Here is an 18055-nt window from a genome sequence, read left to right on the forward strand (position 1 = left end):
TGTGTTTCAAATTTTTCTTCCTTCCTTTTCCCCACTGCCTTCCCCTAGACAGCAAGTAATCCAATATCAATGTTATCTATGTGCAATTCTTCTATGCACATTTCACTTTATCAAATCATTTTTTCATTTAGACTATCATTAGTTTTAATTTTGTCATCTGAAAACTGCCTATTTATGTACCCTTTGATCATATATTGTTTCTATTTTCCTTCTGAAAATCTTGCATTCATTTTTTGCTTGTGCAAAAACAGTTTAATATAATCAAAATTATCCATTTTATATTTTATGATGCTTTCTGTCTCATTGGTCATAAATTCTTTCATTCACAGATCTGACAGCTCTTTGCTCTTATAATTTGCTTATTAATTTTTAATGTTTCTATGGTCCTTTATTTAATGTAATTTTTATTGCATTGTGATGTGAAAAGAATGCATTTAATGTTTTTGCTTTTCTGCATTTAACTATGAAGTTTTTATGGACTAACAATATATGGTCATCAATTTTTTAAAGGTGCCAAGTACTGTTGAGAAAAAGGTATATTCTTTTCTATTCTCATTCAATTATCTTCAGATGTCTTATGAGATCTGTTATCCAGGAATCTATTAATCTCCTTGATTTTTGTTCTTGGTTAGATCTAGTTCTGTGAGAGAAAGTTGAAATGCCTTCATTATAGTTTTGTTACTTGCATCTATAATTCATAGTACCTCTTCCTTTAACATTCTGAATGATATAGCATTTGTTGCATATTTTAGTATTGATGTTACTTCATTATCTATGGCACTTTTTATTATAATGCAGTTTTCTTCCTTAATTCATTTAATTAAATCTATTTTAACTTTGTTAGAGATGATTGCTACCCCTACTTTTTATTTTTCACATCATAATCAATTTCTACCCCAGACTTATTTTTACTATCTCTTTTCATTGTTAAATGTTTCTTGTAAAAAACTATTGTTAGGTTCTAGCTTTGGGTTCATTCTGCTATCCATTCCCATTTAATTTGTGAATTCATCCCATTCACATTCCATGTTATAACTACTAGTTTTGTTTTCCCCTTCATTCTATTTTATATAATTTTGGGCAGGTAGATGGTATAGTGAATACAGTGCTAAACATGAAGTAAGGAAGATTTGTCTAGGTTCAAATTTGCACAAGTCACCAACCCTGTTTACCTGTTTCTGCATCTATAAAATGAGCCGGAGATACAAACGGTAAGCCACTCCAGCATTTTTGCCAGCTCCTTTGCTCTTTGGATTATTGTATTAATATTGAAATAGTTTCTTCCTAGTTGCTTTTAGTACTTTCTCCTTGACTTGAGAACTCCGAGTTTTCATTTTGGGATCTCTTTCAGATAGTTATTGGTGAATTTTTTTTTTTCTTTTGTTTCATCATTTTTTGTATGAAATCATCAGTCCCCTTGTCCAATGCTAATTTTTAAGAAATTATCTTCTTCAGTAAGTTTTAAAATCTCTTTCCACTTGATTTTTTCTTTTCTTTCATTACTTTATTTTCCAAATTTTTCCTTAATCTTTATTAGATTTTTTTTTTTTTTTAATTTGCTGTTGGATTTTGTTAGTGATGTATAAAAATGCTGAGGATTTATGTGGATTTATTTTGTATCCTGCAATTTTGCTAAAGTTGTGGATTATTTCTAGTAGGTTCTCTAAGTTTACTGTCATATCATCTGCAATAATTGATTATTTGGTTTCCTCATTACATACTTTAATTCCTTTAATCTCTTTTTCTTCAAGCCTTATTGCCAAAGCTAGCATTTTTAAATACAATATTGAATAGTAATGGTGATTGATAGTGGGCAATCTTGTTTCACCCCTATTCTTACTGGGAATAGTTCTAGTTTATCCCCATTACATATGATGCTTGTTCATGGTTTGAAATTGATGGTACTATTTTAAGGAAAAGTCCATTTATTCCTATACTCTCTAGTGTTTTTAATAGGAATGGATGTTGGATTTTATCAAATACTTTTTCTGCATCTATTGAGATACTCATATGATTTTTGTTAATTTGGTTATTGATATAGTCAATTATGCTAATAGTTTTCCTAATATTGAACCAGCCCTGAATTTCTGGTATAAATCCTACATCGTCATGGTGTATTTTCCTGGGGATGATTTTCTGTAATCTCTTAGCTAACATTTTATTTAAGATTTTTGCATCAATATTCATTAGGGAAGTTGATCTATAATTTTCTTTCTCTGTTTTCATCCTACCAGGTTTAGATATTAGTATCATGTCTGTGTCATAAAAGGAATTTGGTAGGACTCCTTCATTCCCTATTTTTTTCAAATAGTTTATATGATATTGGAGTTAATTGTTCTTTAAATGTTTGGAAGAATTCACATATAAATCCATCTGGTCCTGGTCTTATTAGATTTTTAAACAAGTCCATTTGAAGCTCTTTCAAGAACTGTTTGGGCTTGTGATCATTTTATCTTTTTCTTTGAAACTTTACAAAAAGCTGTTTTGGCTTTTTCTGAGTTTGAACCCTAATCTCTATCACCAAATGAGCTATAAAGGCTGTTCTTACTTTTCTTTTTTCTCCTAAATGGCCTGTTTCTTGGCTATTAATTTAATGTCAGAATCAGATTCTGCTCCTAGATTGGAGAATATCTCAGGCTTCAGGGTTTTCTGGCTGTTTTCTAAGTTCCATCTGGGAACTTTTTAACCTCTTGGTTCTTCCAGTATTCTATAATCCAAAGTTAGGTATGGTCACTGTTCCTCTGGCTTATATGTTGGTCTATAAGTTACCTCAAATACTCCTATCACTGAGCCACCACCAGAACTGTGATCACACAAAAACACTTTTGTCCCCTGTAGTTCCTTAGGTGGCTCAAGCATTAGCTTACCCCCTCCTGCCCTAGAATGCAGGGACTTAGTTTTCTTGCATTGACCACAACCAGCAAGGTCCTTGCTTCTTTGCCATCTCACTCATAGTCAGAGCCTGGGACATGTCTGGTCAGCACACTTAGACCCTAGTTTCACTCCCACAGAGGCCCTCCACCCAATATTCTCCTTATCAGCTGCCTAATCAGGCCAGACCACCATGCCAAAAGTCAGATCTTTTCTAATTAATGTCTTCTCTAATTCCTGATCTGCATTGATAAAAGAGATTTCTTCACCTGAGTTCCCTGTATCAGTGAAATTTAAAATCTGATTTTTTAAAAAAATTAATCTTATCTTGATATGACTTAACCATGGTCAGTGAACTTTCCTCCAAATAGATATCTTTAATTCTCTAAAAAGTACTTGATTGCTACAGTTATGTAAATCCTAGGCATATTTTGGCAGACTGACTCCTAGATGTTTGGCGCATTGTGTAGGTATTATCATTTTTTTCTAGCTTTTGTTAGCACTTTAGGGAAATAATGATGATTATTGAGATTTATTTTGTATTCTGCTATTTTACTCAATCTATTAGGAACATAAAATTAGAGGATCTTATATCTATACTTGAAAAATACCTCATGTGGATTGCTACACTTTAACCAAATTTGATGTCAACCGTAGAAGGGATCTATGACATAAAATAGATCAAGAACCTCTGCCCTAATAAATGATAGCAGCACAAAATTTTTTAAATGGTGATGGACAAACCTTTAAATCCAGGTTAAAACATTTAAAGAACTTGGGTAGTATAAGTTGAATTTCAAAGGTAACAGAAGTAATACCCACAGTGTTTCTGATAAAGAAGCCAAAATTTGGCAAAGGATTCTTTAGTCTTTAATATGAGCTTACAGAAAGGCAGCCAGGATACAATAGTGTAGAATCTCTGCATTTACACATTTACCACTTTCATTTTATGAAAATTATACAAATGACAAGAAATTGATATAAAAGATTTATTAAAAAGAATAAACAAACTTATCAAAACATGCCACAGGGTCACAACTAAAGTACCGTGAAATAATAATGTCCAAAATGTTGACCCAAGATCATGAATGTCTTAATTAGCAAAGAAAGATCAAAATGTATTCAACAGTTTCCAGGTTTTAGAATTTGTAGCTATAATTACAAGTAATTGTATTCTATTTCTTTAAAAATTAGCAGTGTAGGTATAGGCATGTAGGGAAAGTCACATGTAATAAAAGCATCCATTTCCTAAGTATTCTGGAGAAGAAAGAGTTTCCTGTCTAAACCTGGTATCCCAGCACACTATGGTTTATGACTTAAGAGTTTCCAGTCAACTATTATACTGTTTGGTATTACAATGATTTCATTCAAGCTATTTGTATTTTTTTCTTATTAGAAAAAGAGGGCTAAATATACACCTGAGTATAGTACGAATATTAAAACATCAATGCCCCCAATTTTTTTTTTCCTTCTTTCTTCAATGTAACCTTTAAACTTTCACTCAACTTCAAAGCCTTCACATTCTTTTATTTCCTCACCTGCTAAACAGGGAATTTTTTGTAATTATAATATAACACTCCCAGACTACCACTCTTGCTTTATAGGTCCTTCCCCCTCCCCCCCAACACAAACTATCTACATCTTCTCATCTCTTGAATTCAAATTCAAGTATAAATCTTTCATCTCCCACAGATAGCATAACTTAGGATATTGAGGACTCCAACTGATTACAGAAAAACTTCAGAGGTTTAAAATTTGATATGAGCAAAACAATGTTAGAAAACTTTTTATGAAGAAATCAGAGAAAAAAAATTTTTTTAAACTGAACTATATATAGATCATGCCATGCCATGTACTTGTCCATACAGCAAAGCTGTGAATACTGGTGAACCCTAACATCATAGTTATATTTCCAGAACAAAATAACTTAAAACATCATTAAAATGTACCTTTTGTTACTTCAATAACCAATTTTACAGTCATAACCAACAGCAATACTTAATACAAAATTTCAAGTACTACTAAGTACAAACTCATGAAGCACATAAAAAAATAAAAACAAAACAAAACCCGGTTCCCCTATGACCTATATATGAAATAGAGCAACAAATAAGTAGAAAAGATTTATTCTAACATTAATGACCCAATTTAAAAATTTATACTGAATACAATTTTATGTTCAAACACAGAAATAAGTAACATAATACCAAAACCCAGTAGTATCCCAGCATTCTGTAACAGAAAATATCCCCAGCGGCTACATCCATGGTCACTAGCATCATTGTGAAGCATCTCGGGCACCTAAAAAAATAAAAGAATCATTACAATGATAAAATCCAGCCCTACAGGTAGATACTAACTTTGAACAATTTATTATATAATATGTTAATTTATATGGCAACACTGCCACATAATGATTTCATAAATGATTTTTATAGAAGCTTTAGGATAAAAGTATACATCCTATAAAACTGTAGTATCACATTTAAATATAATCCATTGCACATATTTGGAGTTATCATGAATCAAACCATTCTTTCCCTAAGTAATACATAATAAATAAATAAACCAATTTTAAAAGTTAACCTGTAATATAGGCATATTATTATAATATAGTCTTATTCTCTAATATTTGAAGTTTAAATTAATTTTAGTATATTTCCTGGCTCCACCACCACTAGTATTATTAGAGAGTTAATACCTTCCCTGGCCTCAACTTAATAATCTGTTAAAACAAACATATCGAACTAGATTATTTTTAAGATTTCCTATAGTTCTAATACATTTATGAAAAATAATATTTGCAGGTAGTTAGGTTATTATGGTTTTCATGTTTGACTGATGGAAATAATATTCCATAAAATAAAACTTATGCTTAAAATGAAAAGTTAATAAGTACAAACAGAATGGCAAGACTTGCTTCTATGGATTTAAGGTAAAATTTAGGATTATATAATTGAATTCATAGAAGTACAATCTCCAAATCGCAGGCTCCATTAAATTCTATGCTAGTCAGATTATACTCAAATTTTAGGTGATAGTTGACAAAGTTACATTGAGAAGTTGGGAAAAGTCCAGAGATGGGAAACTTGAATGGAGTGTTAAAGACACATGACAGCATTTTCCCATATCTGAAGGGTTGTCTTTTAAGAGATCACACTTGTTTTATTTGGCCTTAGGAGATAGAACTGGTAACAATACAAGCAATTTCAAAGGAAGCCTATGTTGATAATGTAAGAAAGAATTAAACAGGAGGTAGTGTGCTATATTGATCCTGATATAAAATGATAATAATAATAATAGCAATAACAATTTATATAGAACTTACTATGTGCTAGACAGTGTGCTAAGTGCTTTTACATTTACACAGGAGGCAGTGTGCTATATTGATCCTGATATAAAATGATAATAATAATAATAGCAATAACAATTTATATAGAACTTACTATGTGCCAGACAGTGTGCTAAGTGCTTTTACATTTATTATCTTATTTGTTTCACTACTGCATGATCTAAATTGTGTGACTATGAGCAGTTATTTTCACTTCTCTGGAAAAGAGAGGGTCAGATTAAAATAATCTCAAGGGCCTTTCTTTTCTAATTCTAAAATTCTAAGACTCTAACTTCACTCTTTACAAGATTACATTAAGAGGATCAAATAAGAATGTACATAAAGTACTTTGTAAAGCACTATATAAATATCAACAAATACACTGTTTTACTAGATAACTGATTAAAAAGGGCAGGGGCTACTTTAGGAAGAAATAAAGGCTAAATCACTATATCATAGAGAGAATTAATAACTTGGGGGGGTGGGAATGGAGCCAAGATGGTGGAGAGTGGACAGGTCTTTGTTATAGTTCTTCCTGGCTTCCCTAAGATTCAGAGCAAGCCTCTGAACGATTTTAGAGGGATAGGACTCAAATATTTGGAATGTAACAAGGTTTCAGCAGAAGATATTCTGGAAGAACTTCAGGAAAGGTCTGTTTCAATGGGGGAGACCCAGGGTAGAGAGGCTTCCTCGTGCTAGGGAAATCTAGTGGGAGGCTCACAGCCAAAATACAGCAGCATTGGCTACTCTGTTCTGGTTCAGAGAATTAGCCAGTTTTGCAGAAATCAAGACCATTAGCTCTATTAGCTCTATGCAGCTCATCACAACATTGTACTGCTGTGTCAAAAATGCCTTGATTTCGTAGTTCTCAAATTTTGCTGTGATAGTTCAGCTGTTTTTGAGTCATGTCCACCTCTCCGTATCCCCATCTAGAGTTTTCCTGGCAGACACATAAGTATTTTGCCATTTCCTTCTCCAGATCATTTTATAGATGAGGAAATTGAGGTAAAGAGGATTCCGTGACTTGCCAAATGACTCATACACTAGTAAGGCCAAATTTCAATTTGAGAGTTCCTGACTTCAGGCTCAGCACTCTATCCATTGTGCCATCACGTTATCCAAGATTTCAAAGAGCATGATATAATTTTAATGTTCTAAGTTACTGTGTTATCTTAATTTCTGCGTATATACCTTTTTAACCTTTTTCTTTTTCTGAGGCTGGGGTTAAGTGACTTGCCCAGGGTCACACAGCTAGGAAATGTTAAATGTCTGAGAGCAGATTTGAACTCGGGTCCTCCTGAATTCAAGGCTGGTGCTCTATCCACTGCGCCACCCAGCTGCCTCTCTGTGTATATATCTTTAAATAGTTTTATGCTGTGAGAATTGCTAGGGTGGTTTTAAGACCTCAGAAACAAAAGATTCTTTTCTGTACCAAAGGGTTGATATTTGTAATCTTAAGGAAAACACTCTTCCCTTTGAAGATCAAAATTAAGGATACTTTGCACTCCACAGTTTCCTATATTGCCACTGGCTAGAATACAGACATTTTCGCACTAAAACACAGAATTCTTTTCTCCCTTCTCCCTTTCCTCTTCAGCTAAGATTAAATAAGATTTGACAAATGGAAGTTTCACAATGAGTTTCTTTTTTTTTTTTAATTAGTTTTATGATTATAATTTTTTTGACAGTACATATGCATGGATAATTTTCACAATGAATTTCTTAAACATTCCCAGCAGTGGTTATATAGGTTCGTTCAAGAAACTTGTTTGTTTACAATTACTAAATTGTCCTTTAAATGCTCTAAAGGAAAGAGACCTTATTATCCATATAAGTTTTCAATTTGTTACTACTTTGAGTACTGATTTAATTGTCCTATGTTTGCTACTCTACTCAACTTAACTGTGGACTGCCAATGCCTAAAAAAACCACTGTCACATGTGTTAGAAAGGAGAGGGCTGACACCAGGGATCGATAGTCTACAAAAAAACAGATGCTGCAGATGTTCTTCAGGACAAACCTCACAAATTTTATCATGATTATATTTTGTATAAAATCTTTTTCAAAATGAATCTCTTGCTGATTATTTTTAGTCGTTGGTTATTATGACTGGAGAATATAATTTAATTGCATAAAAACTTACCATATCAACCAGAGCAACATACATGAATAAGCCAGCAGTAAGTGCAAATATCCACATAGAAACATTTTCAGCATAATGACCAATAAAAATTCCAGTTGCCATTCCAAGATAAGCCAGCATGGCTGATAGGGCATTATAAAGAACAGCTTGTTTAACTGTCATACCAGCCTTTAACAAAACCGCAAAATCACCTGTGTGAGAAACAAAAACAGCCATTATGCAGTTCCTTCATTATTAACAAAAACAATGAAAAGCTAATTGTATGAAGATGCGTGTATAAAAAGGCAATCTTAGATTTTAAAGAGAAATAAATTACCAAGTTCACCATATTCTAACAAAACTAAATTATTCAGACAAAATTATACTTTTCACAAAAAAAGAGACTTTTTTTTGGAATTAAGAAACTTTTTGATTTAAAAAATTTTCTCATTCCATTATGATACAGATGTTAAAAAACAAAAACAAAAACAAACTCAAAGGGTATGCACAGTTTGCACTTTTTGAGCATAGTTCCAAATTGGCTCTCCAGAATGACTGGATCCATTCACAGTTCAACTAACAATGTATCAGTGTCCCAGTTTTCCCACATCCCCTCCGACATTCATCATTATCTTTTCCTGTCATCTTAGCCAAGCTGAGAGGTGTGTAGTGATATCTCAGAGTTGTCTTAATTTGCATTTCTCTGATCAATAATGATTTGGAGTATGAGTAGAAATAGCTTCATATGAGTAGAAATAGCTTCAATTTCTTTATCTGAAAATTGTCTGTTCATATCCTTTGACCATTTATCAATTGGAGACTGGTTTGATTCCTTATAAATTTGAGTCAATTCTTTATATATTTTGGAAATGTGGTCTTTATCAGAACCTTTGAATGTAAAAATGTTTTCTCAGTTTATTGCTTTTTTTCTAATATTGTCTGCATTAGTTTTGTTTGTACAAAAACTTTTAAACTTCATATAATCAAAATTATCTATTTTGTGATCAATAATAATCTCTAGTTCTTTGGTCACAAATTCCTTCCTCCTCCACAGGTCTGAGAGGTAAACTATCCTATGTTCTTCCAATTTTCCCAGCAGTTTTTGTCAAATAGTGAATTCTTATCCAAAAATCTGGAGTCTTCGGGTTTGTCAAACACTAGGATTGTTATAGTTATTGACTATTTTGTCCTGTGAACCTAACCTATTCCACTGATCAACTAGTCTATTTCTTAGCCAGTAACAAATGGTTTTGATGACCACTGCTTTATAATACAGTTTTAGATCTGGTACAGCTAGGCCATCTTCATTTGGTTTTTTTTTTTTTTTTTTTTTAATTAGTTCTGGAGGTAAATTTTTAAAATAAAATTTTAATTGTTATCTTTTTTAAAAAAAATTATCTACATTCTCCCCTTCTATTATCATTTCCCCCTCACTTCCTAGAGAGCCACTGCATAAAAGAAATAACTTTTTAAAAAAGTAAAACAAATCACTTAAAAATATTAAAAAACAAATCTGAAAATCTATACAATGTTGTTCCACATTTGCAGATCTATTTCTACAAAGGGTTGGGAGGAAGTGTCTTTTCTTATCCCTTTTTTTTAGGGCCATGTTTTATTCTTTGTAATTTTGCAAAATTCATTTTTTTTTAAATTTATGATTCACACCATTATAGTCATTGTATACAATCTTTTCCTGACTCTATTGCATTTTTCATCAGTCCATGTAGGGTATTTAATTTTTCTCCATATTCAAAAATTTTTTTACAGCACAGTTATATTGATTATATTAATATGACTAAATACTGTTTAGTCATTTCCAGTTTATGTGCATCTACTTTGTTTCCAATTTTTTTGCTACCTTAAAAAGTGTTACTATAAATATTTTGGTATACATATGGGACTTCCTTTTTATGAATGACCTTCCTGGAGTAGATGTCTAGCAAAGAATCTCTGGTCTGCTTTATAGTTTTCTTCTGAAATAGGGAGTTCTATGTTTTCAGGTTTACTAAACACTGGATTACTGGGCTTTAATATTTCTGATTCTCACTTTTATCAACTTCTCTATTTTTTAACCAATACCAAACAGTTTTGATGACTGCTGCTTTATAATGTGAAGTACTATTTTGAGGGGATGACTACATAAGCAAATATAGGACTAGATGTGGTTTACAAAAGACAAAATAGATCATTTTGACTGCATGAAAGTGAAAAACTTTTGCATGAACAAAATAAATGCAACTGGAATAAAAAGAAAAGTGATTATCTGTACATAAAAAACAATATTTCAAATATCACTAATAAGGGTGTGATATTTAAGATATATATTTCCATCATCTAAGATAACATATATTTCCATTGTCTATATAAGACCAAAAGCTATTCCCAAATAGATATGGGGTCAAAGTATATGAATAAACAATTCAAATCACAAATAATAAGAGAGATAATATAACCTTGAGGTTTCCCCTCACACCCAGCAAATTGGTAGAGATGACAAAAGATAAGAACAGTCAAATGTTGGAAGGATTGTGGAAAGACAAGAATATTAATACATTGTTGGGGGTGGAGGATGACTGATACAACTATTCTAGAAAGTTATTGGGAATCATTTGAAGAAAGTGACTTAATATGCCATAATTTTGACCTAGAGATTCCAGTACTTAAACATATACTCTAAGGAAATTAATGACAGAAAGGTCTTTTCTTACATCAAACTATTTATAGCAACAATTTTTGTGGTAGCAAAAAATTGAAAATAAAGTAAAAATTATAAACAAATTATCATACGTGAGTATAACAGAATATTATTATGCTATAAGAAATGTTAAATATGATATAAATTGATTATTTTGCTTTCTTAATTTGTATAACATTAACTGATATAAAGAAAGTAAGCAAAATAATCAAGAAAACAATAGAGTCGATGACTACAACAATGTACCAATGAATGGTAAGAATAATAACAATCAAAACTAAATACTTTGAAATCATAATGACAAAGCTTTGTCCCAAGGAATAATTCTCAGAAGACAGCTGTCCCTACTCCTTTGCAGAGGGGCAGAACCATGTGTATGCAACATTACAAGTAATCTCATGTTTTTCATAGGTTACTTTTACTCAACCCTTTTCTCTTATTTCCTATTTTATTTTCTTTCTCTTATTCTGCATTATAAAATATGGCCAATTCTAAGGAAGGGAATGAGGGAAGTGATATAGGTAAAGTAGAAGATATATAAAAAAAAGATATTTATCAAAAAAATTTTATCTTTCAAAGTGAAAAAATGATAACAATAGACGAGCTGGAAAGAGGGGCCAATTTGAACTAGATTAAGTGACAAATTAAGAAAGGAAAGAAAATGGAATTTAGTAAATTTAATTTAAAATAAATAAATACAAAGATATATCAAATAAGAATAGAAGAAAGATTTGTCATATGATTGATAAAAGATGAATATTGCAAAGTGCTTGACTGAGGTATCAGGTGAACTCAAAAAAGTTCTCTAGGAAATTTCTTTAAAAAAAATTCTTAGGTGAACATATGGGAGAATTTGATTAAGTCTCAAACCATGGGCAGGCAAATTTTCACTGATAGCACAAACTTTCCCAAAAAATGAGGTCACATATTCATTTGGGTATGATTGGATTTATTTAGATGCTTGTGATTGGTAAAGAAGATAATTGAAAAAACTATTTAGGGAGACAAACCATAATCTTTTGAAGTCAATAGTGCACCTATAAGTGAATCAATATTTGGTACTCTAAAATCATTATACCTGGTGACTTAATTCAGAGAAACAAATGATTCTAAAAATTTTGATAGTTCAGTAGCAAAAGAACACCTCACATAAGTATCTTAAAAAAGCAGATTAAAAATGTTTCTTACCTAATTCGTGAGGTAATTCATGACAAAAGACAGCAACTGAAGTACTTAAACCACTTGATAATCCTTCTGTAAAAGCTGCCCCTGTGAAAAGGAAGCATAAAGCATCAGAAATTACAAATTTAAATTTAGTTTAAGGTAAGTAAAATTTTGGTCTATGTAAAATAAAGTCTACAAAACCCTGAAAACTTTCAACCAAACCCCAAAAAAGAAATGACATTAAAAAAATAACCTTAAATCAAATTTGTAAGACAGAAAGTTATTCTTTACTGGTTTCTATTCTATTCAGTAAAGTTAACCATAGGTATAATCATAATCAAGATGGTAAAATCAGACATGTTTTGAAATTTGAAAAACTTATTATCCTAGTGCATACTTCCCATGACTTAATATAATCAAAAGTTAAAATATAAGCTAAAAAAGGGTTTTTTTTTCCAAAATGTTGACAATATTCCAAAGAAATAAGTTAATAAGTACTTGAAAAAATACTTAATTCGTTAATAATCAGATAGAAACTAACAACAAAATTGACAAATATAATTCAAAACTATACAGGCAGAAATGTGGAGAAACAGACACACAAAGTGAAAAATAATCACAATAACAGAGTATGCCAATAATGTTGTAAGAAGAGCCATATATGAAGAAAAGCAGATGGCAATGAAGAGACAAAGATTCCTGATGAAAACGGAGGGAGTGCTGGAAAAGTTTACATATTTCATGCATTAAAATTGCTTTACTAATTGCTTTTATTGATGTTTACAATCAAGTTTATGACAAAATATCTAAATAATGCTAAAAGTATGTTTTGGAGAAGTGGAGTCAAGATTGCAGAATAGCAGGAAAAAGTACAGCGAGCTCCCCCTTAAAACCTCTCCAAACAGGTCTAGAAATTGCACCAGACTGAATCCTGATTGGGGAATTCAAAAAAGAAACAGTGAATTATTTCCTCAGGTCAATAGAAGGAGATAAGACAGATATATTGATACTTCAAAAGCAGCAGTAGGGAGGCTCAAATTCCAAAAGCAGAGTGGGATCTTAGTTCTTCTAACTTTGAGTTCATTTGTAAGCCTATGAAGGAATAACCAGAGCAAGAATCCCAAACTAAAGGGAAGTAGTTCTCACTCTCAATCTGAACTTTCCAACTGGAGAGTGGCTGAATTCAACAAGTTTTCTGCTGCCCACACCCAAACTCAGATCAAGAACTTACAGAAGACTCTGCCCTGGATCAGACTACTTTAGGAGCATTAATAACTTAGAGATACCTATAGTCAGCTAGATCCTAGAATAACATAACACTCCACACTCCAACAAATTAGCAACAGGAACAGCCCAGTAACTTTCTTGGATTTTCCTCAACTAGATTCAGTCTGGTGCAATTTCTAAGTATGTTTGGAGGCATTTTGAGATTACTATACTTCTTTTCACTGTTTTGCTAAACACACTTTTAGCGTTAAAGAGTTTCATCACAAATTTGTCATTAAGTGCATAGAGCCAGTCCACAACATGAAGTATGAAATCAGAAAATAAACTGAAAGAATGGCCAAGCCAAAAAAGAATTCCACCATAAAAAGCTATTAAGATGACAGGATAGCCTATGACACAAAACTAGAAAAGAACGACTCTAAGATAACTGTAAGTAAAACCTTAGATAAAAACATAATTTGGACACAAATTCATCTAGAATTCCTGGGAAAAATGAACCTGGAGTTTAAAAAGACTTTAAAATGCTTTTATAAATGTGAAATGAGAGCAAGAAAGGTGGAAGGAAGGAAGAATTGGGAAGGGAATAAATAGCTTGGCACAGCATACACAAAATCTTGGCTAAGAAACAAACTCACTGAAAATCAGAATGGACCAAATGAAAACTGATGACTCCATGAAACAGGAAATATTAAAATAAGGTCAAGAAACTGGCAAAAAATTTGAAGAAAATGTAAGGTATCTTTGCCAAAGAACTGAACAAGAAAATAGACCAAGGGGAAAAAGGGAAAAAAAACAAAACATAAGACTACCATTTGAATATCATGAAATCCATTCCTGATGAAAAGACCTGAGCTGTATATAAATCTTAAAAGTTCAAACACAGGAATTAAGAAAAAGAAAAAGTAAACCCAAACAATTCTATAGATCTTCTCTCCCCCCCCCCCCCGGGGTTAAGTGACTTGCCCAGGGTCACACAGCTAGGAAGTGTTAAGTGTCTGAGACCAGATTTAAACTCAGGTCCTCCTGAATTCAGGGCTGGTGGAAAGGGAAAGTAAGAAAAATACATTAGAAGGAAAGCAAGAAAATAAAAGTAAATTATCTCATAAAATCAAGGAGCTCTTCAAAGAATAGTTTGTACCAACATGGAAGAGGGGTTGAAGGGCAGTGGCTGACACCTGAACTTCACTCATCTGAACCAGTCAAAGGAGAGAATATATACATACAGCTGAGTATAGAAATACATTTAACTCAACAGAGAAATAAGAAGGAAAGACAAGGAAGGGGAGATTATTGGAAGTTAAGGGAAGGATCAGCAAAACAAATTCTAACTAAGGATGTACAAAAATATTTTTAGCTCTCTTTGAGGTGAAAAAACAATGGGAATCTGAGGGGATATCCATAATTGGAGAATGGTAGAACAAGTTAAGGCATGTAAATGAGATAGACTACATGTTAGTGTGCTATGAGAAATAATGAAGGAGATGGTTTCAGAGAAACCTCAGAAGAATTATATAAAATGATACAGAGGAAGGTAAACAGAATCAGAGCAATTTTTTATATTCTCTCCTGGATCATGGTATTTTGGCAGAAGGGCTGGCTTAGCCCAGTAAAACTATAAGCTATGTTATACAGGATTGCCCAAGACAGAGAAGCAATAGTGGAGCATTCTGAAAAAAGGTGATCCACTAGAGAAGGAAATGGCAAAGCATTCCAATATCTTTGTCAAGAAAGTCATTAAAATGATAAAAGAGATGACATCAGAAAATAAGCTTCTTGTGTCCAAGGGTGTTTAATACACTACTGGGAAAGAATGGAGGACAACTACAGGTTTCTCCAGGACTAATGAAGCAGCTAGGTCAAAGGTAAAAAGCTCAGCTGCAGATGTGCTTGTTGATAAAAGGAAAGTTCAATACTATAAAGATCAATATTGCACAGGAACTTGGAATGTAAAATCTATGAAGCAAGGTACACTGGATGTGGTCAAACAGGATATGGGAAGATTAAACATTGATATCTTGGCTATCCATGAACTTTAAAAGTCATAAATGGATAATCATTACATATTCCATCCACAAATATCTAAAATTAGATATTTACCCATTTAAAAATCTTAGCTGCTTAAGAAAACACTATACATGGATTATCGATCAAAGAAATATTTTATGATATTAGTACTTCAAAAAAAATGTATATAGACATACTTACCAATTGCTAGACCGTCACTGAAATTGTGTAAGCCATCACCCATGATCACCATCCAGGCTAATGTGGCTATGCCAGCATCTTTCAACTCTTCCCGAGAGTAGCGCTGACTGTGACTGTGAGGATGATGATTCTGATGATGGTGGTGATGTAGAATATGATGGTAATCATGATGATGATGAATGAGATCATCTGATTGGCCTAGAGTATCATGGAAATGGGAATGACATTTATTCTTGCACCCTCTAGATACATATTCATTGTAAACTTCTTGCGGATGAGAGTGAGCTATCATGACTTCCTCTTCTTCCAATACTGCTGGTTGTTGAGAATCGAAGTGTGCAGGGTCTTGTGATTCTGCCCCTATATAACCTTCAGGCCCTAGGTAACAACAGCAAGGAATTTAGATTTTAAAATGTCCATTTGGAAAGAATATGGTAATTGAGCTGGGGAAAAACATGTGTTGTCTAAATACAATTTTAAAATGTAAACAAAATAATATTAATAGGAAAGGAGAGATTCAAATTAAGGGCTCTTATTTTATGACTATGGGCCACATTGTGACAATCAACCAACCATTTATTGTCTATGTACTAGGCACTGTGGTAAATACTAATGATACAAGCACAAAGAAAAGGAATGAAAAGTAGTATAACATTAGTACAGACATATAAAAGACAGTTTAATACAAGAAATCTGGTAAGTAGAACACTACTATTTAGAGGCAGAGTCAGGAAAGGCTTCAAGCAAAAGAAGAGACACCAAATTTCATGTGAGGAACAAAGAGAGAATACTACATCATCTCAGTTGGGCCTCACCATCTTTTTAAAGCTCTCTAATCAACTAACTCAATAGTCACTAACCATAGTGGTTGGGCCAAACTTTTTCTTTCATCCCTCCTCAAACTTCTCAGCCTTTCAATTTAAAAACCCTATATCACACTGAGTGGGATAAACTGAGTGAACACTTGACATAAGGATGTGGGTTCTATCCATGCCCTAATTATGAATCGAGACTTTGCAATAACAAATTGAGCTATAACTAAAAGCTGCAGGTATTTGATTGTCTTGGATGAATATTTCCCCTCCTGTTCCCCCCCCCCCTTAATTAGCACTAATTGGTGCTTGATGGGTAATAAGTTTATTTGTTAATAGTCGTTTGTTTCTCCATAAATTTCCTTTTTTTTATAGTGTAAGCCTGGGCTTCCCTAGACAATGGGAGAAAAAATCAGAGGAGGGTGGGGGCTTCTGCCTTAGGGTCTATATAATCTTGTGTTTTACAGTTTGTGCTTTGCAGTTCTCTACTGACACTTTGCCTATTGGGAGTTGCCCTTATAAATAATCCTTTTTAAATTTACAAATAAAACCTTTTTTTTTGCTTTTTACTTTGATTTTAATTTGCTAAGGGTCACTACCCCACACAACATTTTACTGAAAAAAAGTGGATATTTCATTGAGATCACCCTCTTCTCCTCCCCTTCTCAGAGGTTGTTGTTTGTCCTTCCTTAGGAGTATGACATCAGGGAGGTGATACCATGACAAGCAGATGAATTGGACTTAAGTGAGGAAGGGTTGTAGAAGGTCACCGGCCTCACCTTCCCCTCCAGAGCCATATGGTGTCAGTGGCAAGATATAGATCAAGATGGCTGGAGATGGCTCTGGATGAAATAAGAAACCCTGGCCTTTCTAAGACAAAAAAAATCTCCACTTTCATCCTCCCCCCCCCAAAAAAAAAATCTAAATAAGTAAATGAATGAATGGATCTGGGACAGGAAGACCCTTAGGGTTTCTGTCCAAAGCAGAAATAAGTTATTTACATTCAATTTGAGTCAATCAGGCCCCAAACAATGACCAAATGGGGCTTGGCCCAGGACCTCTTGGTGGCCAATGAGAATCAGACTGGTTTTGGTTTAAGGCCTGGTCCTTAAGAAAGAATTCTAGCCAGTTTGCCTCAATTACTAGCCTTAATAGATGTGGCCTCAATCTGAGACCAGGTGAAGACCCTAGCTTAAAAAGGCCAAGGCCTTTCCCTGCATCCAGGGTCATCTCCAGTTGTCCTGATCTATATCTGGCCATCGGACCCAGATGGCCCTGGAAGGTGACCATGCACAGCCCGCCCTCACTTAAATCCAATTCACAATTCATGTCATGGCATCATCTCCCTGATGTCATGGTCCTTCTGGAGAAAGAAGGACAAACCACAACAATGTCTTCCTTTTCAATTCATATCTCCCAGATGTCTTCTGACAACCATTCTGTCTTTACCGCATTTTCATATGAAGAGTTGTGCCTTCTCCTTTCCAAGGCAAAGCCTTTTTCATGTACAACTGATCCCATTCTATCCATCTTCTCCAGCAGATCACCCCCTCTATCATTCTTACTCTCTCACTCATCTTCATCTTTTTCTGTCTCCTGGCTGCTTCTTACTACCTACATACATGTCC

The 18055-nt window shown here is 33.3% G+C and overlaps 1 protein-coding gene across 1 annotated transcript in view; it reads right to left on the minus strand.

Moving 5' to 3' along the window:
• Window positions 1-3846: 3846 nt before the first annotated feature.
• SLC39A6 (solute carrier family 39 member 6) overlaps window positions 3847-18055 on the minus strand; it is a 36448-nt gene continuing 22239 nt past the window's right edge. Inside the window, 4 exon segments of the mRNA XM_074279224.1 lie at window positions 3847-5172; window positions 8346-8536; window positions 12208-12288; window positions 15616-15993. Coding sequence (XP_074135325.1) covers window positions 5020-5172; window positions 8346-8536; window positions 12208-12288; window positions 15616-15993 — 803 coding nt within the window. The 3' untranslated portion in view covers window positions 3847-5019.

The sequence above is a fragment of the Sminthopsis crassicaudata genome, chromosome 1 (assembly GCF_048593235.1).
Source record: "Sminthopsis crassicaudata isolate SCR6 chromosome 1, ASM4859323v1, whole genome shotgun sequence".
Lineage (NCBI taxonomy): Eukaryota > Metazoa > Chordata > Mammalia > Dasyuromorphia > Dasyuridae > Sminthopsis > Sminthopsis crassicaudata.